Source organism: Halichoerus grypus, chromosome 11 (assembly GCF_964656455.1).
Source record: "Halichoerus grypus chromosome 11, mHalGry1.hap1.1, whole genome shotgun sequence".
NCBI lineage: Eukaryota > Metazoa > Chordata > Mammalia > Carnivora > Phocidae > Halichoerus > Halichoerus grypus.
Window position 1 is genome coordinate 61,664,535 of NC_135722.1, and position 25,904 is coordinate 61,690,438.

General features: G+C 38.0%; 1 protein-coding gene across 1 annotated transcript in view; it reads left to right on the forward strand.

Moving 5' to 3' along the window:
• ANKRD42 (ankyrin repeat domain 42) overlaps positions 1–25,904 on the forward strand; it is a 75,332-nt gene that overhangs the window by 24,730 nt on the left and 24,698 nt on the right. The window contains exons 5-8 of the mRNA XM_078058607.1: positions 6,406–6,606; positions 17,316–17,441; positions 21,630–21,735; positions 24,983–25,158. Coding sequence (XP_077914733.1) covers positions 6,406–6,606; positions 17,316–17,441; positions 21,630–21,735; positions 24,983–25,158 — 609 coding nt within the window. The remainder of the gene's footprint in view (positions 1–6,405; positions 6,607–17,315; positions 17,442–21,629; positions 21,736–24,982; positions 25,159–25,904) is intronic.

Here is a 25,904-nt window from a genome sequence, read left to right on the forward strand (position 1 = left end):
TTGTTTTAGGGTGGAATGTTCTGTATATGTATCTATGAGGTCCATCTGGTCCAGTGTGTCATTCAAAGCTCTTGTTTCTTTGTTGATTTTCTGCTTAGATGATCTGTCCATTGCTGAGAGTGGAGTATTGAGGTCTCCTACAATTAACGTATTGTTATTTTGGTTAACAGTTGGCTTATGTAGATGGCTGCTCCCATGTTGGGGGGGTAGATATTTACAATTGTTAGATCTTCTTGTTGGATAGACCCTTTAAGAATGATATAGTGCCCTTCTGTGTCTCTAACTACAGTCTTTAGCTTAAAATCTAGTTTGTCTGATATGAGAATTGCTACCCCAGCTTTCTTTTGAGGTCTGTTGTCATGGAAGATGGATCTCCATCCCTTCAACTTCAGTCTGGATGTATCTTTAGGTTCAACATGAATCTCTTATAGACAGCATATGGATGGGTCCTGTCTTTTTATCTGCAGCCCTGTGCCATTTTATGGGAGAATTTAGGCCGTTCACGTTGAGAGTGATTATTGAAAGATATGAATTTATTGTCATCATGTTGCCTGTGAACACCTTGTTTCTATAGATTGTCTCTGTAAATTTCTGTTCTATATCACTCTTGGGGTCTTTCTCCTTTTTAGAATCCCCCTTAATATTTCTTGCAGGGCCGGCTTAGTGGTCACATATTCTTTCAGTTTCTGCCGGTCTTGGAAGCTCTGCATCTCTCCATCCATTCTAAATGACAGCCTTGCCGGATAAAGTATTCTTGGCTGCATGTTCTTCTCATTTAGTACCCTGAATATGTTTTGCCAGCCCTTTTTGGCTTGCCGGGTCTCTGTGGATGGGTCTGACGTTATTCTGATGTTCCTCCCTCTGTATGTAAGGAATCTCTTTCCCCTAACTGCCCTTAAGATGGTTTCCTTGGTTCTAAGATTTGCGAGTTTTACTATTACATGCCAGGCCGTTGACCTGTTTTCCTTGATCTTGGAAGGGGTCCTCTCTGTCTCTAGAACATGAATGTTTGTTTCATTCCCCAGATTCAGGAAGTTCTCAGCTACGATTTGCTCAAATATATCTTCTAGTCCTCTCTGTCTCTCCACCCCCTCAGGGATCCCAATAATTCTGACATTGGAACTTTTCATGGTGTCACTTATTTCTCTGATTCTATTTTCATGGATTTTGAATTGTTTTTCCCTGGCCTCCTCTTTTTCATCAATTTGTCTTCTAGATCACTAATTCATTCTTCTGCCTTGCTTACCCTAGCTGTTAGATTATCTAGATTAGATTGAATCTCATTGATAGCATTTTTAAGTTCTGCCAGTTCTGCTTTCAGTTCTGCCCTTAGAGACTCTATGTTGCCATTAATCGATTTCTTCATTCTAGCTATTGTCTTCACAATTGCTACCCTGAATTCCATTTCTGACATCTTGGTTATATCTGTATCCATTTGTAAATCTGTGGCAGAAGTCACAGTCTCTGAGTCTTTCCTATTTTGTGGGTTCCTCCTCCTAGTCATTCTGTTGAGGGGTGTTTGAGGGAATGTACAGAGTCCAAATTATTGACCACAGCCGAAGCAAGATGCACCTGTTTTATAGGGACCTTAGGGTTGCCGGCCTCTTGTTCTCTCAGCCTGTCTTCTAGGGGAGGGGCCTGCCGCACTGTTACTCAGGCAAACCTGTTTGGGCAGATTTGCCCTGCCTCCTGTGTGGGGGGGGATGGGCTCAGTGAAAACCGGTTTTTTGGGGCTTTTGTTCTCTGGCGGCTTTCCCTGGCGGTTTTCCACGTCTCTTCTGAGAGAGCAGAAGAGATTGTTTCCAACCATCTACCTCAGAGCAAAGAGATTGCAGTCTGTTCTTCAGTCAGCTCTCCAGGCCACACTATCTCCATTTCTGTCTGTGCTGCTATAAACTGCTGCATCCTGGGTTGTGTGCCCCTCAGCAGGGCTCCCAGTCCTCGCCTCCAGGTGGGGGTATGTCTCTGTCCTTTGTGCTTCTAAAACTGCCAGCTGCCCCCAGTTCTCATGCATCGCCCCCATGCTCCAGGTTTCAGTCTGGGGAGCTGCCCTAAAGTCCTTTCCCCGTTGCTACCAGTCTGCGAGTCTGTGCCCCGTCCCCAGCGGGGGAGGATTTTGTGCTGCTGTGTTATTTCACCTTCCTGGCACCAGCGCTAATGGCAGCTCCCTCCCCCTTCCGTTTATCTGCCGATATCTGCCAGCGGAGTCACGGCTTCCTGCTTCATACCTCGAAATCAACCGCCTGCAGTATTCTGTTTGTAGAGATCCAAATCTATCTTCTTACATCTCAGGCTGATTTTGTGGGTGTTCAGAGTGGTATGGTAGATATCCAGCTCAATTCCAGGGACCAGTTAGAATAGGGTCCCCTACTCCTCTGCCATGTTTTCCTGTGTGAGTGAGCTTTTCAATGAATTGTTGAATTCAGTTAGCTAATATTTTGTTGAGAATTTTTGTGTCTACGTTTATCAGAGATATGGGTCTGTAGTTTTTTTTTTTTTTTTTTAAGATTTTATTTATTTATTTGAGACAGAGAGAATGAGAGAGAGAGAGCACATGAGAGGGGTGAGGGTCATAGGGAGAAGCAGGCTCCCTGCCGAGCAGGGAGCCCGATGCGGGACTCGATCCAGGGACTCCAGGATCATGACCTGAGCTGAAGGCAGTCGCTTAACCAACTGAGCCACCCAGGCGCCCTGTAGTTTTTTTTTTTTTTGTAGTGTCTTTGTTTTTGGTATCAGGATAATGCTGGCCTCCAAGAATAAATTTGGAGGTTTTCCTTCCTCTCCTATTTTCTGGAATATTTTGAGGAGAATAGGTGTTAACTCTTCCTTAAATCTTTGGTAGAATTTTCTTGTTAATCCATCTGATCCTGGACATTTGTTTGTTGGGAGTTTTTTGATTACCAGTTCAATTTTAGTAAATAGTGTGTTCAAATTTTTTTATTTCTTCCTGATTCAGTTTTGGAAGATTTTATATTTCTAGGAATTTATCCTTTTTTTTCCTGGGTTCTCCAATTTGTTGACATATGATTTTTCATAGTTTCTTATAATTCTTTGTATATGTGGTGACAGTTGTTACTTCTCTCTTTCCTTTCATTTTTTAAAAGATTTTTTTAAATTTTTAAGTAATCTCTACACTGAATGTGGGGCTCAAACTCATAACCCCGAGATCAAGAGTCTCGTGCTCTACCAACTGAGCTAGCCAGGTGCCCCTTTCCCATTTAATTTCTGATTTTATTTAAGTTCTTTCTCTTTTTTTCTTGATGAGTGTGGCTAAAGGTTTATCAGTTTTGTTTTGTTTATTCAAAGAGCCAGATCTTGGTTTCATTAATCTTTTTTTATTATTATAATTGTTATTTTTTAGTCTCTCTTTCATTCATTTCCTCTTTGATCTTTATTATTTCCTTCCTTCTGCAACTTGGGCTTTGTTCTTCTTTTTTTAGTTCCTTTATGTGTAAGGTTATATTGTTTACTTGAGATTTTTCTTGTTTCTTGAGGTAGGCCTGTATCATTATAAACTTTCCTCTTAGAACTGCTTTTGCTGCATCCCAAAGATTTTGGACCATTATGTTTCCATTTTCTTTTGTCTTCATGTGTATTATAATTTTCTCTTTGATATCTTTGTTGACCCATTGGTTGTTTAGTAGCCTATTGTTTAGCCTCCAGATGTTTGTGTTGTTTTCTGTTTTGTTTTTTTTTCCTTGTGCTTGATTTCTAGTTTTATGCTTTTGTAGTTGGAAAAGTTGCTTGATATGAATTCGTCCTCTTAAATTTATTGAGATTTGTAGCCAAATGTGATCTGTCCTGGAGAATGTTTCATGGCACTTGAAATCAATGAGTATTCTGCTGTTTTGAGGTGGAGTATTCTGTATGTAATCTGTTAAGTCCATCTGGTCTAATCTGTTGCTCAAAGCCACTATTTCTTTATTGATTTTCATCCTGGATGATCTATCCATTGATTTAAATGAGGTTTTAAAGTCCTCTACTATTATTTTATTACTATCAGTTTCTCCCTTTATGTCTTTTCCTATTTGCTTTATGTATTTAGATGCTCTAATATTGGGTGCATAGATACTTACAGTTAGATTCTCTTATTGCACAATACAAGGTAGGGGGCAATTTTGTTTTTATTTGGTTCTTTGTGAAATATGCCTGATCATTTTTAAAAGTCTTTCTGCTTGCTCATAAAAAAAAAAATCGACTTTTATTTCTTTAAACATGTATAATTTTTTATGACCATATATAGTATATTTTTTAATAGTATAATATAGAGGTTAAGAATGTGGCTTCAGTACTAGACTACTTGTGTTCAAATCTCTATCTTAAATTACTAATTCAGCATTTATTTCCTGAGCATCTACTATGTGTCATTCCCTCTTCTAGGTGCTAGGGCTGTCACACCAAATAAAACAGACAAAAGTCCCTGCCTTCGTGTGGTGGTGTTGGTGGGGACACAGACAATAATCAAAAGAATATAAATTATAGGGTTATATGTGTGGATAAAATCAGAGAAGGGAGTAGAATGTTAAAGAGGATGAAGTTTAAAATATGGTGGTCAGGGAAGCCTTCAAGGAGGAGGTGATCATTGGGTAAAGACCTGAAGCAGTTGAGGGAGCAGGTCTTGTGACCATCATGGGGAAAGGGTATTTCAGAAAGAGGTAACAGCCAGTGAAAACTCCTGAGCCAGGAGTGTATTTGAAAGCAGGTAGGAAAGTGAGTCAGTATGGTTAGAACAGAAGTGAGAGGGTGAGTTATAGATAATGAAGTCAGAGAGGTAACAGGAGCCATTGAAGGATTTTGAGCACAGCAGTGACATGATCTGACTACATTTAAGAACATTTTCTCTATTTTGTTTATAATAGATTGAGGATGGCAAGGGGAGAAATATAGCAGTTGGGAGCCTGATGCAATAATTTAATGCTGCTATTTGGTTGGAGCAGAGCAGAGGTAGCAGAGATAGTGGGAAGTAATTGGGGTCTGTGCATTCTTTAAAGATAGAATCAATAAGATTTGCTGATTGATGAGGTGTTGAGAGTAGTCAAGGATGGCTCCAGGGCATGAACTCCATGGAAAAGAGAGTTCCTATCAAGTAAGATGGGGAAAACTATGTAAGGAAGATGTGTATGCAAGAGGGATGAGGAGTTGAGTTTTTGATGTTAAATTCCCAGTGCCTGTAAGACATGTAAGTGTATATACAATGAATGAGGTGTTAGAGGAGTCTCAAATTTTATGGGGAGTTTTTTGGTTTTTTCAGGTTCAGCTGAGAAAGTGTAGAGTGGCATGTGCCAGCAGCTTATCTTTTGGGTGTTGTTACATCTTGTTTTCCCTGCATTACACTGGTCACTTAGGCACTGCCCTACTTCTCCAGAGGTGAGGTTTGTATATTGATTGGGCTATTTCCCAAATAGTCACTTCTCCAGAGATGTAAAGCCTCCCTTTGTAATCGCTGCCTCTAAGCTTGTAATACCCCAGAACTGTTCCTATTTTTTGCAGAGTTTGGGTTGTGGCTCTCCTTCAGTCTGACTGAGTATGTTTTCTTTCAGGGGTTCCTTAACATTTGTTGTTTGTTCTTGGTGTTCTCATTCGTTTTTCTAGTCTTTTTTGGCTTCAAAAAATATCTTTTATTTTCAAGGATTGAGAATAGAAATGGTGAGGTAGTATGTGTGCTTTGTCTGCAGTTTTGATCCAGTCTTCCTGTTTTTAATAAAAATAATGTCTATGGAAAGGTGACAAAATACATAGTGATAAAAATAACATTCATATTTGCATAGTGACTATTTTGGTTTATTTCTTCCACTTTTTTCCAAAACATTAAAATGAGTTTACTTATCATCTGTCTTACATGGCAAGTATTTTCTTATGTAATTATAAGTGGCATAATTGGGATTTCACTTTTCAAGAAAATATTCTGGGGCCTGCTCTTTGGTATCTCTCATCTGGCATCTGTACATTCACAGTATGTATAACTCTTTAATAATTTAGTCTGTTGCTTTGGCATGACTAGAAGGCTGAGTAAGGACTTGTGGGCTTGCAAAAACGGTGTTACCATGCTCAGAGTATGTCCCTGTTAATAGGGAGGGGATAGGCATCTTCCTGTGAAGATGAGAGCCAATGTTGTTATTTCTTTTTTTTTTTTTTTTTTTTTTAAAGATTTTTTATTTATTTATCTGAGAGAGAGAATGGGAGACAGAGAGCATGAGAGGGGGAGGATCAGAGGGAGAAGCAGACTCCCCGCTGAGCAGGGAGTCCGATGCGGGACTCGATCCCGGGACTCCAGGATCATGACCCGAGCCGAAGGCAGTTGATCAACCAACTGAGCCACCCAGGCGCCCGCCAATGTTGTTATTTCTTTCTTCAAGTTATTTTACAATCAATTTAAAAATTAAATTTTTTCTCTTTCTCCTATAGTTCACCTAGCAGCCATGGAGGGTCACCTTCACTGCTTTAAATTCCTACTCAGTAGAATGAACAGTACAACACAAGCTTTAAAAGCCTTCAATGATAATGGAGAAAATGTATTGGATCTGGCCCAGAGGTTCTTTAAGCAGAATATTTTGCAGTTTATCCAGGGAGCTGAGTATGAAGGAAGTGATCCAAAAGATCAGGAAAGTAAGTAATAAACCTGAAATGTTTTAGCATAAAATAAGTAGAATAAATCGAAAAAAAAAAAAGAAGTTATAAGGCGAATGTTACGTTTAAATATGTTACATATAACTGTCCACACAGTCATACAGTTTCTCTTCTTTATTATGAAATATTTTAGGCAGAAATCTATAGAGATTAATGTAATGTAATGAACATTTTTTATGCCACTAATTAAAGGATAGAATGCTATACATTTAAAAGCTTCTTGGCTCTGTCTCTTTAATATCATTCATTTCTTTTTCTTCTCAGAGGTAACTATTGTTTTGGATTTATAATTCCTTTCTACAGGTTTTATATTTAGTGTATATGTACTCACAAAAATATGCACTGTGTGTGTTTTGGGAGTAATAGACTAACATGTTCTAACTAAGAACTCCTAAAATTCAGCAGCTTAAGGATTTGTATGATGGCCCAGGTTGAAGAGTGAATCTGTGCTGTGCAGTCATTCAGTAACTGGCTTTCTTCCCAACTAGCTCTCTCTGCTTGTAATGAATTTAGCTGGAGGTGGGGAGGGAGCAAGACTATAAGATTAGGACCAGAGATTTTCAAGGTCTAATTTGTACTCATCACTGTTGCCAACTTTCCATTGGCAAAAGTTGAATCACATGGGCATACTAGCTGTGAGGAAGCCTGGAGGATTCAATACCTAGCTGAGAAGACTCACCTCAGCTGCAATTCTCTTACTATTGAAGGAAGAGCATTTTAGTGGACAGCTAGCAGTCCTTGAAACTTCTTTTAAAATCTTATGAAAATGGCATATAAAACAGTATGCATTCTTCTATTCCTTGCTTTTTTCCACAAAATACTATGTTTTTGAGATTTATTAGGCCAATGGAAGTATCTTAGTTTATTCTTTTTGTTTGTATAGTATTGCATTTTATGAAAACCATTATTTATCCATTTTCCAATTTGATATTTAGATTGTTTTACGCTATTACAGTAGGTGTGGTCATGGATATTCTTGTAGATGTCTCCATAAGTACATGTATAAGAGATTCTTTAGAGAAGTGCTTCACTACCTTTTTAACACGTAGCCCATTTGTATGGCACACTGGGATTGTTGGATGTGGCTTCTTGAGGCACTGCCTATCTGCTCTGAAGACTGAGAGTTAAGAGCTTGGCTTGGGTAAATAGGTGTGCAGTTCTACTTTAGGGTTGCTTGGTGGGATATGCCCATCTTCAGTATAAATAGCAATTGCTAGATTCTACATCAGAGTAGTTGGAGAAGTTTACACTCTCATCAGCAATGTTTGGTGGGAATTTAGAGAAACGATATTCAGTATTGTCAGACTTAAAATTTTTGCCAATTGGGTATGAAAAGGCTTAATTTGTATTTTAATTTGCATTTTCTTGATTATGAATGAGGTTGAACATCCTTCTGTAAGTTATTGGCTATTCTAGTTCTCTCTTCTATAAATTGCTTGCCTATACTTCACTCCCTTTTTTTTTTATCATTATGTTATGTAGAAGGGTTCCCCTTTCTCCGCATCCCCGCCAACATCTGTCGTTTCCTGACTTGTTAATTTTAGCCATTCTGACTGGTGTGAGGTGGTATCTCATTGAGGTTTTGATTTGGATTTCCCTGATGCCAAGCAATGTTGAACACTTTTTCATGTGTCTGTTGGTCATTTGGATGTCTTCTTTGGAAAAATGTCTGTTCATGTCTTCTGCCCATTTCTTGATTGGATCATTTGTTCTTTGGGTGTTGAGTTTGATAAGTTCTTTATAGATTTTGGATACTAGCCCTTTATCTGATATGTCATTTGCAAATATCTTCTCCCATTCTGTCGCTTGTCTTTTGGTTTTGTTGACTGTTTCTTTTGCTGTGCAAAAGCTTTTTATCTTGATGAAGTCCCAATAGTTCATTTTTGCCTTTGCTTCCCTTGCCTTTGGCGATGTTTCTAGGAAGAAGTTGCTGCGGCTGAGGTCAAAGAGGTTGCTGCCTGTGTTCTCCTTTAGGATTTTGATGGACTCCTGTCTCACATTGAGGTCTTTCAACCATTTTGAGTCTCTTTTTGTGTGTGGTGTAAGGAAATGGTCCAGTTTCATTCTTCTGCATGTGGCTGTCCAATTTTCCCAGCACCCATTTGTTGAAGAGACTGTCTTTTTTCCATTGGACATTCTTTCCTGCTTTGTCGAAGATTAGTTGACCATAGAGTTGAGGGTCCATTTCTGGGCTCTCTATCCTGTTCCCTTGATCTATGTGTCTGTTTTTGTGCCAGTACCATACTGTCTTGATGATGACAGCTTTGTAATAGAGCTGGAAGTCCGGAATTGTGATGCCGCCAGCTTTGCTTTTCTTTTTCAACATTCCTCTGGCTATTCGGGGTCTTTTCTGGTTCCATACAAATTTGAGGATTATTTGTTCCATGTCTTTGAAAAAAGTGGATGGTATTTTGATGGGGATTGCATTGAATGTGTAGATTGCTCTAGGTAGCATTGACATCTTCACAATATTTGTTCTTCCAATTCATGAGCATGGAACGTTTTTCCATTTCTTTGTGTCTTCCTCAATTTCTTTCATGAGTATTTTATAGTTTTCTGAGTACAGATTCTTTGCCTCTTTGGTTAGATTTATTCCTAGGTATGTTATGGTTTTGGGTGCAATTGTAAATGGGATCGACTCCTTCATTTCTCTTTCTTCTGTCTTGTTGTTGGTGTATAGGAATGCCACTGATTTCTCTGCATTGATTTTATATCCTGCCACCTTACTGAATTCCTGTATGAGTTCTAGCAGTTTTGGGGTGGAGTCTTGTGGGTTTTCCACATAAAGTATCATATCATCTGCAAAGAGTGAGAGTTTGACTTCTTCTTTGCCAATTTGGATGCCTTTTATTTCTTTTTGTTGTCTGATAGCTGTGGCTAGGACTTCTAATACTATGTTAAATAGCAGTGGTGATAGTGGACATCCCTGCCGTTTTCCTGACCTTAGGGGGAAAGCTCTCAGTTTTTCCCTATTGAAAATGATATTCGGTGTGGGTTTTTCATAGATGGCTTTTATGATATTGAGTTATGTACTCTCTATCCCTATACTCTGAAGAGTTTTGATCAAGAAAGGATGCTGTACTTTGTCAAATGCTTTTTCTGCATCTATTGAGGATCATATGGTTCTTGTTCTTTCTTTTATTAATGTATTGTATCACATTGATTGATCTGCAGATGTTGAACCAACCTTGCAGCCCAGGGATAAATTCCACTTGGTCGTGGTGAATAATCCTTTTAATGGACTGATGGATCCTCTTGGCTAGTATTTTGGTGAGAATTTTTGCATCTATGTTCATCAAGGATATTGGTCTGTAATTCTCCTTTTGGATGGGGTCTTTGTCTGGTTTGGGGATCAAGGTAATGGTGGCCTCATAAAACGAGTTTGGAAATTTTCCTTCCATTTCTATTTCTTGGAATAGTTTCAGAAGAATAGGTATGAATTCTTTATATGTTTGGTAGAATTCCCCTGGGAAGCCATCTGGCCCTGGTCTCTTGTTTGTTGGGAGATTTTTGATTACTGCTCCAATTTCCTTAGTGGTTATAGGTCTGTTCAGGTTTTCTATTTCTTCCTGGTTCAGTTTTAGTAGTTGATACATCTCTAGGAATGCATCCATTTCTTCCAGATTATCTAATTTGCTGTCATAGAGTTGCTCATAATATGTTCTTATAATTGTTTATATTTCTTTGGTGTTGCTTGTGATCTCTCCTCTTTCATTCATGATTTTGTTGATTTGGGTCCTTTCTCTTTTCTTTTTGATAAGTCTGGCCAGGGGTTTATCAATCTTGTCAATTCTTTCAAAGAACCAGCTCCTAGTTTCGTTGATCTGTTCTACTGTTCTTTTGGTTTCTATTTCATTGACTTCTGCTCTGATCTTTATTATTTCTCTTCTCCTGCTGGGTTTAGGCTTTATTTGCTGTTCTTTCTCCAGCTCCTTTAGGTGTAAGGTTAGGTTGTGTACTTGAGACCTTTCTTGTTTCTTGAGAAAGGCTTGTATTGCTATATACTTTCCTCTTAGGACTGCCTTTGCTGCATCCCAAAGATTTTGAACAGTTGTGTTTTCATTTTCATTGGTTTCCATGGATTTTTTTAATTCTTCTTTAATTTCCTGGTTGACCCATTCATTCTTTAGTAGGATGCTCTTTAGCCTCCATGTATTTGAGTTCTTTCCGACTTTCCTCTTGTGATTGAGTTCTAGTTTCAAAGCATTGTGGTCTGAAAATAGGCAGGGAATGATCCCAATCTTTTGGTACCGGTTGAGACCTGATTTATGACCTAGGATGTGATCGATTCTGGAGAATGTTCCATGGGCACTAGAGAAGAATGTGTATTCCGTTGCTTTGGGATGGAATGTTCTGAATATATCTGTGAAGTCCATTTGGTCCAGTGTGTCATTTAAAGTCTTTATTTCCTTGTTGATCTTTTGCTTAGATGATCTGTCCATTTCAGTGAGGGGGGTGTTAAAGTCCCCCACTATTATTGTATTGTTGTCAATGTGTTTCTCTGCTTTTGTTATTAATTGCCTTATATAATTGGTGCTCCCATGTTAGGGCCATTGATATTTACAATTGTTAGATCTTCTTGTTGGATAGACCCTTTAAGTAGGATATAGTGTCCTTCCTCATCTCTTATTATAGTCTTTGGTTTAAAATCTAATTTGTTTGATATAAGGATTGCCACCCCAGCTTTCTTTTGGTGTCCATCAGCATGGTAAATGGTTTTCCACCCCCTCACTTTCAATCTGGGGGTGTCTTTGGGTCTAAAATGAGTCTCTTGCAGACAGCATATCAATGGTCTTGTGTTTTTATCCAATCTGATAGCCTGTGTCTTTTGATTGGGGCATTTAGCCCATTTACATTCAGGATAACTATTGAAGGACATAAATTTAGTACCACTGTATTGCCTATAGGGTGACTGTTACTGTATTTTGTCTCTGTTCCTTTCTGGTCTATGCTACTTTTAGGCTCTCTCTTTGCTTAGAGGACCCCTTTCAATATTTCTTGTAGGGCTGGTTTCATGTTTGCAAATTCCTTAATTTTTTGTTTGTCCTGGAAGCTTTTTATCTCTCCTTCTATTTTCAATGACAGCCTAGCTGGATATAGTATTCTTGGCTGCATATTTTTCTCATTTAGTGCTCTGAATATATCCTGCCAGTCCTTTCTGGCTTGCCAGGTCTCTGTGGATGGGTCTGTTGCCAGTCTAATGTTTCTACCATTGTAGGTTACATATCTCTTCTCCCGAGCTGCTTTCAGGACTTTTTCTTTGTCTCTGAGACTTGTAAGTTTTACTATTAGATGTCGAGGTATTGACCTATTTTTATTGATTTTGAGAGGGGTTCTCTGTGCCTCCTGGATTTTGATGCCTGTTTCCTTCCCCAAACTAGGGAAATTCTCTGCTATAATTTGCTCCATTATACCTTCTGCCCCTCTCTCTTTCTTCTTCTTCTGGGATCCCAATTATTCTAATGTTGTTTCATCTTATGGTATCAGTTATCTCTCGAATTCTGCCCTCATGGTCCAGTAGTTGTTTATCTCTCTTTTTCTCAGCTTCTTTATTTTCCATCATTTGGTCTTCTATATCAGTAATTCCCTCTTCTGCCTCATTTATCCTAGCAGTTAGAGCCTCCATTTTTGATTGCACCTCATTAATAGCCTTTTTGATTTTGACTTGGTTAGATTTTAGTTCTTTTATTTCTCCAGAAAGGGTTTCTCTAATGCTTTTTTCAAGCCCAGCTAGTATCTTTAAAATCATTATTCTGAACTCTAGTTCCGACATCTTACTAATGTCCGTATTGAGTAGGTCCCTGGCAGTCGGTACTGTCTCTTGATCTTTTTTTGAGGTGATATTTCTGTCTTGTCATTCTGTCCAGAGGAGAACAGATGAATGAGAGAACAAAATGCTAACAGGGTAACAACGTCCCCAGAAAATATACACTAAACAGATCAGAAAAGACTAGAAACCGGGGGAAAAGAAAGGGAAAAAAAGAAGAAAAAAAAAAAAAGAAAAAGAAAAAGTTAAAAACAAACAAACAAAACAAAACAAAACCAGAATATGATCAAATATGATCAGGCTGGTGCATAGATCAGTGCCACACAGTAGATTTTGGGTGTATTTTGGTCTGTGAGAAGAAAGTGCCTCCCAAAATTTTAAAGAAAGAGAAACTTATATATGTACAAAAATAAGGGTAAATATGATGAAGGGATGGAATATGACTGTAAAGATGAAAATTATAAAAGATTTTATAAAAGGAATTGATAAGAAGTTGGTTGAAAAAAGAAAGAAGAGGATTTAAAAAAAAATAAAAAGGGAGAGAATGTGATCAGGCAGGAGACTAGAACAAAGCCATACACTAGAGATTTAGGGTATATTTTGATCTGTTAGAAGAAACTGTATCCCAGAATTTTAAAGAGAGGACAACTTATATATATATACCAAAAATAAGGGTTACTACTATGAAGGGATAGAATATGGCTCTAAAAATGTAAAATAAAAAAGGTTTTTTAAAAAAAGGGATTGATAAGATGTTGGTTGAAAAAGGGAAAAGAAAAATTAAAAAAAAAAAATTAACTTTGAAAGACTAAAGAATCATGGGAAAAAAGCCATGAATTGTATGTGCAGTATACCCCTAGCGCTGAAGTTCTGCCATTCTCATTGATTGGTAAACTTGGTCTTGGCTGGCTGTTCTTGATGATCTTCTGGGGGAGGGGCCTGTTGCAGTGGTTCTCAAATGTCTTTGCTGGAGGCGGAATTGCCCGCCCTTGCCAGCTCCTTGCTAAGTAATCTGCTCGGGTTTGCTCTCAGGAGCTTTTGTTCCCTGCAAGCTTTCCTACAGCTTTGGAGGACGAGACTGAAAATGGGAGCCTCCCAATCTCCACCCTGGAGGAGCCGAGAACTGAGGGCCCCCACTCCTCAGTGCGCCCCCAGAGAAAAGCAGTCAGTCACTCCCCTCCCCCTGGTCTCCGGCCACACTCCGCGCTCACCCGGCCTGTGACCGAGCGTTTCCATCTCTGGCACCCGACCCCGTGTGGAGTCTCCAAACCCAGCAGATCCCTGCGGTGTGCTCCTGCGTTGCTCCTCCCGGGGGAGGAAGGAGAGTCTCCCCAGATCTGCTGCTTGTTGGGTCCCTGCTGGAGGAGCAGTGGCCCGACTGTGCTGTGGATCACGGTTTATGGTAACCCCGAGCTGAGAGCCCACTCCTTGGCTCCATCTCTGCAGCTGGCTTCCCCGCTCTGATTCCTGGGAGCTCTGCCACACTCAGGCACCCCCGGTCTTTCTGTGACCCCGAGGGTCCTGAGACCACACTGTCCCAGTGAGGGTTCCACCCCCTGCTTAGCCACTGGAGCGACGTCCCGCAGTGGAGCCGACTTCTAAAAGTTCCGATTTTGTGCTCTGCGGCTCTATCACTTGCCAGAAGCGGTCGACGGGGGCCCCCTTCCCCGCTGTCTATCCTCCCAAATATCGCCTCACATTCACTTCTCTGCATGTCCTACCTTCCAGAAAGTGGTCGCTTTTCTGTTCAGAGAGTTGTTGCTATTCTTTTCTTTGATCTTCTGTTGAGTTCGTAGGTGTTTAGAATGGTTTGATCCCTATCCAGCTGAATTCCTGGGACCAGACGAAATCCAGGTCTCCTACTCCTCTGCCATCTTGCTCCCTATACTCCCTTTTTAATAATCATGTTCTTTGTCCTTTTCTAAGTAATTTGAGTTCTTTGTATAGTCTTGATTCCAATCCTTTATTAATTCTGATATAGATATTTTCTCTCACACTGTTTGGTTTTTCACTCTGATTAGGATATCCTTTTTAAAAAATCAACTTTAAGGTTCTTTTTTTTTAAGATTTATTTATTGTAGAGAGTGCACAAATGGGGGGAGGGGTAGAGGGAGAGGCAGAGAATCCTCAAGCCGACTCCATGCTGAGCATGGAGCCTGACCTGGGGCTCAATCCCAGGACCCTGAGATCATGTCCTGAGCCAAGTTAAGAGTCTGACACTGAACCAACTGAGCCACCCAGGCACCCCAAAATCAACTTTATTAATGTATGATTTATGTAGAATAAACTGTATTCATTTAGTGTGCAGTGAGTTTTGAACTATGTTTTCACTCATGAAACCATCACAATGAAGATATAAAACATTTCTATCACCTCTGGAGTTTTTTTTATATCCTCTCAAAGTTCACCCTTACTTTCACCCTGGCCCCACACAACAACTTACTTGCTTTCTGTCCCTGTAGATTAGTTTGAATTTTCTAATGGAACCATTTTGAGGTTCATCCTTGTTAAGTATATTAATACTAGTGCATTCCTTTTTATTGCTGAATATCATTCCATTATATAGATGTACCATATATATTTTTTTTAACAGTTCACCTGATGAACATTTGGATTGTTCCCAGTTTTGGGCTATTATTAATAAAGCTGCTCTGAACACTTACATAGACATATGTTTGCAGTTCTCTTGGTAAATATGGAGGAGTGGGGTGTATGGTGTATGGTGGGTGTATGTTTAACTTTAAGAAGTTGTGTAACTGGGGCACCTGAGTGGCTCAGTTGGTTAAGAGTCTGACTCTTGACCTCAGTTCAGGTCTTGATCTTAGGGTCATGAGTTCAGGCCCCACAGTGGGTTCCATGCTGGGCGTGAAGCCTACTTAACAAAAAAAAAAAAAAAAAAGTTATTATTTTCTAAAGTAGTTGTATTGCTTTACATCCCCACCAGATATGTATGAGAATTCCATTTGCTCCATGGAATTGCTAGCACTTGATATGGTCAGTCTGTTTTATTAGTTGTTCTAATGGATGTGTAGTGTTATCTTACTGTGGTTTCAATCTACATTTTCCTGGAAAGTAATGATATTGAGCATCTTTTCAAATGGGCATTTGTATATCTTTTATGAAGTATCTGTTTAATTCTTTTGCCCATTTTTTAATTGGGTTGTTTGTCTACTAATTATTGACTTTTAACAGTTCTTTATGTTTTCTCAGATATATGTTATGGCCTATATTTTCTCCCATTCTGAAGCTTGCCTGGTTTCTTGGCAGTATATATATATATATATATATATATATATATATATTTTAAAATTTTATTTTAGAGAGAGAGAGAGTGCACATGAGTAACAGGAGAGGGGCAGGGAGAGAAGGGAGAGAGAATCTTAGGCTCCACACTCAGTATGGAGCCTGACACATGGCTTGATCTCACGACCCTGAGATCATGACCTGAGCTGAAATCAAGAGTTGGACGTTTAACTGGCACTCTACCCAGGTGCCCCGTGGAGTGTCTTTCAAAGAACAAAAGTTTTAAATTTTGATAAAGTAGAATTTCTCAATCTTTTCTACATGTCATTTTCTGTGTGTCCTATCTATGAAATACTTGTCCACCTCAAAGTTAGCAAGATGTTCTTCTATAGTTTTCTAGAAGTTTATCAGTTTTAGTTTTTTAATTCAGATCTTTGATCTACATCAAGTTAAATTTTATGTGGAGTTTTGGGTGAAATGAAGTGTTTATTTAAAATTTTTTGTCCCCCCCCCCCCACATATAGCTACTTGTCATAGCACCATATTTTTGGAAAGGCTTCCCTTTCCCCGTTGAAATATTTTGTCAGCTTTGTAAAAAATCAGTTACCTGTATACGTATGGGTGTATTTCTGGCCTCTGCATTCTGTCTTACTGATATATCTGTTTATTTGCCAATACTACAACTGTCTTGGTTACTATAGCTTTATAGTAAGACTTAGAATCAGGTAGTGTAAGTCTCCAACTTTGTTATTTTATTTATTTTTGTTTTATTTTTTTTTCCCAGCTTTGTTATTTAAAAAATACTCTTTGAAGGGATGCCTCAGTGGTATAGTTGGTGAAGTGTCCAACTCTTGGCTTCAGCTCATATCATAATCTCTTATGGTCATGAGATCGAGCCCTGTGTTGGGCTGTATGCTCATCACAGAGTCTGCTTGGGACTCTCTCCCTCTCCCTCTGCCTCTCCTCACTGTGTTCTCTGTTTCTCTCTCTCTAAAAATAAATAAATAAATAAATCTTTAAAAATACTCTGGCTATTCTGTTTCTGTATTTAAAAATGAGAATACCTGTATCTCAACGTTGTTAGGAGGTTTATAATGAGGCATTCCTTACAAGGGCTTACTACCATGTCTGGCATTCAGTAAGGGCTCAATATATGTGGTTGTTACATTAAAAACATTTTCTCAAGTATTTATGGTTAGGCACTAGGTCAGGTACATTTACACAAGCGTGTGTATATGTATATGTGTTTGTATATGTACATATACTTTATCTGCTTCCAGTTTATTTTGCTTTCTTCACTTCCTTGCAAACAGAGAGGGAGTGGTCTGTGCAAATGTAGGGCTTTAGACCAAGTATGTCTTTATACAAAGGGTTGAAAACGGCCATCTTCTTGTGTTTTGTGTTGGTCTGAGGAAAGAATGGAATATGTTTAAGAATAGTTCTGGTACAGTATACTCTTGGCATGTTTGAAGTCCTGTGGGGAGAAAGGGCTACACAATTAATAGTAATCTTATCTTATGATTCTCTTTTTATTACTTGTCATTGCATCAGTTGAACTAATTCCAGTATAACATTGTCATAGTTGAGTTAATATTGAAATCTGAAATGTGTGACTGCTTAAGGCAGGGAAAAAGAATGAACACATGTGTTTACTGAAATGCTGAATTTTTATTCATAGCCTTAGCATTTCCAGGTCATGTGGCTGCCTTTAAGGGTGATTTGGAAATGCTTAAGAAATTAATAGAAGATGGAGTAATCAATATTAATGAACGTGATAATAATGGATCAACTCCTTTGCATAAAGGTGAGTTATGATTCCTGCTTCATTTTCAGTTCTGACACAATTACTGTTGAAGTTATTTACCTTTTAAAATAATTGTCCCTTAGAAACACATGAAAATGTAAAACTTTTCCTAATACCCTAAGGGATATCAGTCTACCTTATATGGTACACAGAGTACTTAATTTTCAATTCAATTGTGATACTCCTTTTATGATGCTAGAAATTCACTATCACATTTAGGGTAATTCCAGTGGAAAATCTCTTAAGACATTGACATGATAAGATATGAAATTCATTGCTGGAGAAGTTTCTTAGGACTAATATTTTCTTTGGACTAAAAGTGATCTATTAATTCTTGCTAAAGCATGAAAAAGGTATAGCAGAATTTGAAAAAAGGTATAGCAGAATTTTCTTCTTGTACTCTGCAAAAATGTTTTTACTTTTATAGAAATATCAATGAACATTAGATTTAAACACATTTTCAAGATGTCCACCACTTTTGTCTGCATTCTCTCCTTCCTTCTCTGTGGAATTCTAAAATATTAATTAATCAGACTTTGTCAAATTGTCAGCTCCTTATTTGGGAGTGCATACTCTAGGATTTATTCTTACCAGTCTTCCTTTTATTTATAAAATCAAAAACCAAATCTTTAACCTAATGCATATGAAATTTCCATTCTGCTTCATTTGTGATATTATAAGTTATTTCATAATGTAATGACAGGTAATTCTTGTAAAAATGTTAAAGGGGCACCTGGCCAGCTCAGTCAGTAGAGCATGTGACTCTTGAAGTTGGGGTCCTGAGTTCTAGCCCCACGTTGGGCATAGAGATTACTTAACCCTTAAAAAAAAGGGTTAGAGTAAAAAGACAGGTAAGGTAGTTAATGCAGTCATGTGTTCAAATTAGATTTTATTTTATAAATAACTTCTGATGGTCCCAATCATAGATTATGTTCCTGTTGGTTAGGTTCTTAGTTTAATTGTTAAAGTTGGTTTACTTCATAATGAATCTCCAGTATAGAATCTAAACATCATGTGTACCAATAGTTTTATAAGAGAGGTTAGGTGAAGTAAGAAGAAGGGGAATGCAAAGGGGGTTTCTCCTACACACAGAGAGGTTCCTATTTTGGCAAACACTCTATCCTAGACTTGGAAAATCTCGCTCCTCCGTCTTAGCCGGCTGTCTAGGGGTTTAACTCTTCACCATGGTATTTGTGAATGGGGAGGAAACTTAAAAGGTGTGCTATGTATATGTATATATATTTTAAAATGTGTTGCCCTGGAGCGAAGCCCCCATTTCATATCCTAGATATAACCACTTTTTATTACTAATGTATATATGGGGTATCATTCAGACACTGTAGCAAAAGATAAATGTGATCGTGGTGCTTATATTGCATCTTCACAGGAAGGATTAAGTTTCATTGATGGCTGGTTTTCAGCCTTTCTCAGTCATTTCTTCACCACTGGAACTAAGATTGAAATGAGGGATTTGGAAGTAGGTTCTAAAGGACTTGATATATAACAATGGGGTGTTTGGGATGCAGCCATTGTGAGAAGATGCGAGGGTGAATTGAGGAACCAAAAGTGTTTGCCCTTCACCCCTTGTCTTGTCAGCCTGTCCATTGAGGATTCCTAGGGCCCGGGGTGGATCAGGGGGTGTGATAGGAGGGTGATAAGTGGCAACAAGTAGGGGAAGGGGCATTTTGTGTACATTTGCCTTTCCTGGTGAACATCTGTATGTTTAGATTATATCCAAATTGGGTAGATAAAAGTTGATGTCTCTTTATAACTTAACTCACATTTTCCACATTTATTAATCTCTCTGCTTCTTTTTCTTTAATTTTAATTTTGATTCAGTAAATAAGTTGTGTTTATTATTGAGGCATTCTTCTTAGTCATTTAATGATTGTTAAATCCACTGTGACTGCTCCTTTCTTTCATTTGCTAAGCCATAAGTATTTCAAATGATTTCTTAAAAATTTCTAGCCACAGCATAATTTTATCTGTTCTCTTATAAAACACTGATAAAATTAATCAACATATCCTAACCAATATACAACAAGGATCTTGGGTAAAAATCCTTTTATTGTATTTCATTTTAGAGAAATTACTTAACCTCCCTTCCCCCTCTTTGTAAACATTACCTGTGTAATAAAATGGAAATGTTGGGTTAAACTCATTCTATCTTACATAAAACAATTATCCATGATTCATAAATACCATTTTGTAACTCTTAAAGATGGAGTTTGTTGCTGTTTTTGTCTAAAGTGAGGTTATTTCTAGAGGTCTGGGAAATCATGTACTTTTTTTTTTTTTTTTAAGATTTTATTTATTTATTTGACAGAGAGAGACACAGTGAGAGAGGGAACACAAGCAGGGGGAGTGGGAGAGGGAGAAGCAGGCTTCCCACCGAGCAGGGAGCCTGATGTGCGGCTCGATCCAAGGACCCCGGGATCATGACCTGAGCGGAAAGCAGACGTCTAATGACTGAGCTACCCAGGTGCCCCTCTTGTACTGTTTTTAACTGGTTTTGGATTTGCTCTAGGGGAGAGCAAGAAAGCCCAGGATTTTCAGGGGCCAACTCTGATGGCTCTGAGTGAACTAGAGAAGGGCAGAAGAGTTCTTACTTTGTCACTGTATCTGACTTTGTGTCCTCTTTTCCAATACTGTGCCAGTATTGGAGGTGGATTCACTTTTTGAGGCACTAGAGCTATACCAAAAGTTCCTAGTCTTTTTTTTTTAATTTTATTTTATTATGTTAGTCTCCATACATTACATCATTAGTTTTTGATGTAGTGTTCCATGATTCACTGTTTGCGTATAACACCCAGTGCTCCATTCAATACGTGCCCTCTTTAATACCCACACCAGGCTAACCCCTTTCCCCACCCCCCTCCCCAAAAGTTCCTAGTCTTTGATTCATTTTACAGAGGCACTTAGAGTCAGCACCAATCATATGTCTGCACCACGTAGATATTATGAGATCTAGACCTTACTGTTAAGGAGCTACATACTTAAATCATGAACAACTAGAGATTTGTAGAAGTCAGGATGTAATTAATGGCAAAAATTATTTGGTTCTTAAAATACATGCAGTAGGAATTCAGGAGTAGAAATCGAGGAACAGAAGTTGGTAAGGGTTAAATTATTAGAGAAGTGTTCATGGGAATTCAGAAATAATACCTTATGTTTGTATGATACTTAATGGGGTGTAAAACTGTCATCACATTTAATCCTTATTGTAATTTTATGAACCCTCCTTCTAAATATGAAATCATCTCTGTAAAAGATGAGGAAATTGAGGTCCAGAGGGATCAGTTTTCTTGACTGAGCTTACACATCTGGTAAGAGCAAAGCTGACATTTTCTTAATATTCTCGTTCACTTATTCATTCATCAACTTTATAGACATTTATTGAGGGTCTGTATGTGCCAGCCACTTGCTAAGTTCTGTCCTGTCCTCCAGCTTCACTGTTTAGTAGATCTAAAGTCAGTTAAATCTATTAGGTTTTTTCCCCCCCAGTTTCCCTGAATCTTCAGATGGATCTAGAAGGATGGATAGAAGTTAGATGAACATATAGCTGAGTGCTGGGCATTAGGCAAGAAGACACATAAATAGAGTTGTGGAGGTGAAAATTAATCCTGAGTGCATGTGTTAAGGACAAGATTTAGAAAAAGATGGTAAACAGTTCAGGTAATTACTGAGGGGCCTGTAAATTTTGAGTTGTGAGAGTCAGAAGAATAACCTGTTTACATAAGATGACACAAGATTTTCGAAGTCAGTGTGGGGCCCTGTGGCTGGATTGTGCTCATATTCTGGTCAGATGCAAGATTCGTCAGAAGCTATAGATAGCAGCACATGAACACTGGATAAGGATTGGGAAAACCTAGATTATAGTTTCAAACCCATTACTTGCATGCTGCATGATGTTAAATAAATAACCTCTTTGAGCTTCAACTTTTATATCTGTATGTAAAGTCCTCTGTATAGGGGCTGAGTACAGTAGATTTTTGATTGTCTAATGAATAATACATACATAAATGAACAGAGAATGACATCTACCCAACTTTTGTTGGTTATTACAAGGATCAGTATTTATGAAAATACTCTCTAATGTTACTGTCCGGGATATGAGACATTTGTTACTAATAACAATAACTTTTTGTGTGTATTTTCTGTTTTTTTGTTTGTTTGTTTTTTGAACAGCTGCTGGGCAAGGCCACATAGAGTGTTTGCAGTGGATAATTAAAATGGGAGCAGACAGTAATATTACCAACAAAGCAGGGGAGAAACCCAGCGATGTGGCTAAGAGGTATCCCTGTCTGCTTTACTACTTTCTTTTGTTTTTAAGGTTTTGAATATACTCTCTTACACTCAGAAAACTCTTAGGATTTAATGGAATTATAAGACTCCATCAAATGGTGATGGAATGACAATTTTCAAGCTGAATTGACATTTAATGATAAATCAGTTCTTCTCACTAAAGTAATGATTTTCTTTTCTCTTTTTTTAAATTTAATTTAATTTAATTTAATTATGTTATGTTAGTCACCATACAGTACATCATTAGTTTTTGATGTAGTGTTCCATGATTCACTGTTTGCATATAACACCCAGTGCTCCATGCAATACGTGCCCTCCTTAATACCCATCATCAGGCTAACCCATCCCCCCACCCCTCTCCCCTCTAAAACCCTCAGTTTGTTTCTCGGAGTCCATAGTCATCTCCCCCTCCGATTTTCCCCCCTTCATTTTTCCCTTCCTTCTAATGTCCTCCGTGCTATTCCTTATGTTCCAGAAGTAAGTGCAACCATATGATAATTGACTTTCTCTGCTTGACTTCCAAGTGAAGTAATGATTTTCAACTGAGAAGTAGTATTGTCCCCTTTCCTAGTGGGGAGGGGGGATTTGGAAATGTGTGGAGGAGTGTCACAATGACTGGAGACCATCACTGATATATAGTGAGGTCAGGTCCAGGAATGCTAAACATTCTACAGTGCTTAGAACAGTGGTACAGAATGAAAAATTGTGTCACCCAAATGCCCTACCTGTTGAGAAATACTGTGTTATTAAAAGGAATAATCAAAAGGAGTCACATAGGTTTTGAAACAAATTTTAATATTTACTTTTGAATTAAATATAACACCTGTTATTGAGCATCTCCTGCTCATTCAGGTCAAGTCCTCAAGGAAAATTTAGTCCCTCCATTTGTTCATTTGGTTGTTTTTCATTCAACTTCCTATATACTTTGCGTGTCCCTACTGCTATGGTTAGTATTAGGATTACAAAGATGAAAAAACACAGTCCTTGTCTTCAAGTCTACAATCTTGTAAAGAGACACTGTACATACATAATTATTATTAATTATAATCATCGTAACATATTACATGTTATGTATAAGGTTCAATAAGAACATAGGAGAAAAAGTGCCCAGGTCTTCCTGTTTTAAAGTTTTGGGGGAGTTAGGAAGGAAACTGAAGGGAAACAGAATTTATATAGAGGTCAGGGAAAATTTTTCTTTTTGGAGGAAGCAACATTTATGCTGATGCTTGAAGGAGGAAGACTTGTAAGATAGTACCTTGTGTGTTTGAGGAACTGCATGTGGTCCAGAACTGCTTGAATCTAAAGTAGGAATGTAGGCTAAAAGTTGCAAATGAGGCCCAACAGGATGCTAATCCTTCAATGCTAATCATGCAGTGATTGCTCTGCAATTTTTAAGAGTTCATGTTCCTTACAATTTTGAGAGATTTCTTTGAGTTCCTTGGAGCATGGTTTTGTGGTACCATATACCTAGGATCATTATCAACTTAGGCCCACTTTATTTTTATTTTGGAAAACAGCTTTATCAAGGTTTAATTGGCATATGACAAAGTACACGTATTTGTACAGTACAAACTGATGAATTCTGACATATGTACCTACCCATGGAACCATTACTGCCATCAAGATAGTGAACATACCTATCATCCTCACAAGTCTCCTTGTGCCCCCTTTGTAATCTCTCTTCTTCCCACTGTTCCCCATTTCCCCTTCCCCAAGCAAATGCTGATCTGCTGTCACCATAGATTAGTTTGTATTTCCTAGAGTTTTATATAAATGGAATTGTACAGTACATACGCTTATATATCTGGCTTCTTTCACTAAGCATAATTATATGAGATTCTTTCATGTGTATTTGTAGTTCATTTCTTTTTTATAGCTGAGCAGTATTCCATTGGCTGTAGAATTCCATAGTATTCTATAGTTTGATAATCCAGTAACCTGTCAGAGGACATCTTGATTATATCCATTTTTTGGTGATTATGCATAAAGCTGCTCTAAACAGTCATTACAGTTTTTTGTGTGAACATCAGTTTTCACTTCACTTGGGTAAATACTTAGGAGTAGGATTGCTGGGTCATATGCTAAGAGTATGTTTAACTTTATAAGAAATTGCCATAGTGCCTTTAAAAGTGACCATGCCAACTTGTATTCTCACCAGCAGTGGATGAGGGTTTCTTTTGTTTCTTATCTTGCCAGTATTTGATATTGTTCATTCACCAAAGGAAAATATACAGATGGCAAATATGTATATGAAAAAAATGCTCAAAATCACTTTCATTAGGAAAATGCAAATTAAAATTTGCACAATGAGATTCCACAATATATCTCTTAGAATTTTTGTAATTCATGCACCAAAATGCCAGATGTGTGTGTAGTGTTATAGAAACACTATGAATCTGGTATAAAACAAGCACTCAGTAAATGATAGCTGTTAATTATAACCAGTAGTAGAGATAATGAATTCTATTAACCTTACATCTTCCTAAGATGTTTGTTACTATATCTTTAATTATGTGTAGTACCTGCTGAAAGGTAAGGATATTTGTGTGTATGTGGTTATATAAGTATGTGAAAAAAATAGGATTTGAGATTTTGTGTTTGAGTAGTTCTCCATGTCATAAGAGAAAACATTAAACATTTCAATTAGCAAGAATGTGAGAAAACTATGCAGATTACATGCAATCACAACAGCTTAATAGAGATGTGGGAAAGATCAAAGAAAATAGAAAACGTGGATGGAAGTCTCTATTTTTTCATTAAATTTCAAAGCCATGCCAAGTTTTTGGGTTGAGGAAGGTTGAAAATTAAGCGGCCTAGAGCTATAGTTAGCCCTGAAATTGGAACCAGAACTATTTCTGAAATCCAAATTTGGCCATCCAAAAAGGTAGTAAGTATAGGTAACAAGTAGGGTGGTTCTGGGCTTTCTATTCAGTTGAGCAGTTCTGTCTGGGGGCACCCCACATATTCTTTTGATATTGGGTCTCCTCTCCCAGTTGGATTTTTGCCAGTAACAGTTATGGAATAGCCTTTAACATGACTATTTGTCCTCAGTGTCCAGTAACTCTTTGAGCTGGATGTATGTTGAATTGTCACTGACCTTCAGGTGCAGTTTTGCTCCTTTACTGGTAGGGTTGGTGACATAATGTACAGAGTGTAATTCACTAAATTAAGTGCAAACTGCAGTTTCAATTTGAAGAACATTGTGAATCTTGTTAATTACTGATTCTTTCCTACAGGTTTGCCCATTTAGCAGCCGTAAAGCTACTAGAGGGGCTACAGAAATATGACATAGATGATGAGAATGAAATTGATGAAAATGATATAAAGTTTTTTTTAAGACATGGTGTTGAGGGAAGCACTGATGCCAAGGATGATTTATGTCTCAGTGAGTCGGATAAGACAGATGCCAGAAGTAAGTGTGCCAACTCTGTTGTGATTTATTGTTTAAGAAATGCCATAGCCAGTTTTTACCACAAATCTGGAAATTATTCTAAAGACATTTACCATCTGCAAAGTAAAATACTTTGATATTTTTTTGGAGGAACCAGACCTAGTACAAATATTTGTACTAGGGGTTTTTGAACACATAAAGAGTGTAAGACATGATCTCTGTCCCCCAAGGAGGAAAAAGTTACATAGGAGGAAAAATTACTTAAGTGGATCATAGGAAACAGGGAAATAAACATCTCAAGGATTTCCATGGTTAGTTGGCAAATGATTTTTACAGATAATAATAGCAAATATCTATTGAATATCTACCTTGTGCCAGACAGTGTTGTATTTATGATCTCAGGGTTGTGGGATCGAGCCCCATCTTGGCTTCACACTTAGCGGTGAGTGTGCTTGAGATTCTCTCTCTCTCTCCCTCTGCCCTCCCCCCCCAGGCACATGCGCTTACACGTTTTCTCTCTCTCTGTCTCTCAAAAAAAAAAATCTTAAAAAAAAAAAAGACAGAACTGATAGGATTTGCTCATAGATTTGGATCTGAGGTGTTACAGAATGAGAATAATCAAGGTTGACTCTTAGATTCTTGGCCTGGGCTACTAGGTTGTGAGTTTAAAAAGACTGTTCTCTCAGGATGGAGTAGCAGGGGAGGCTTTTCAGAAGTGGAATTTGGACTTTTCCTTGAAGGGTGGCCAGAATTAATTAATTGATTAA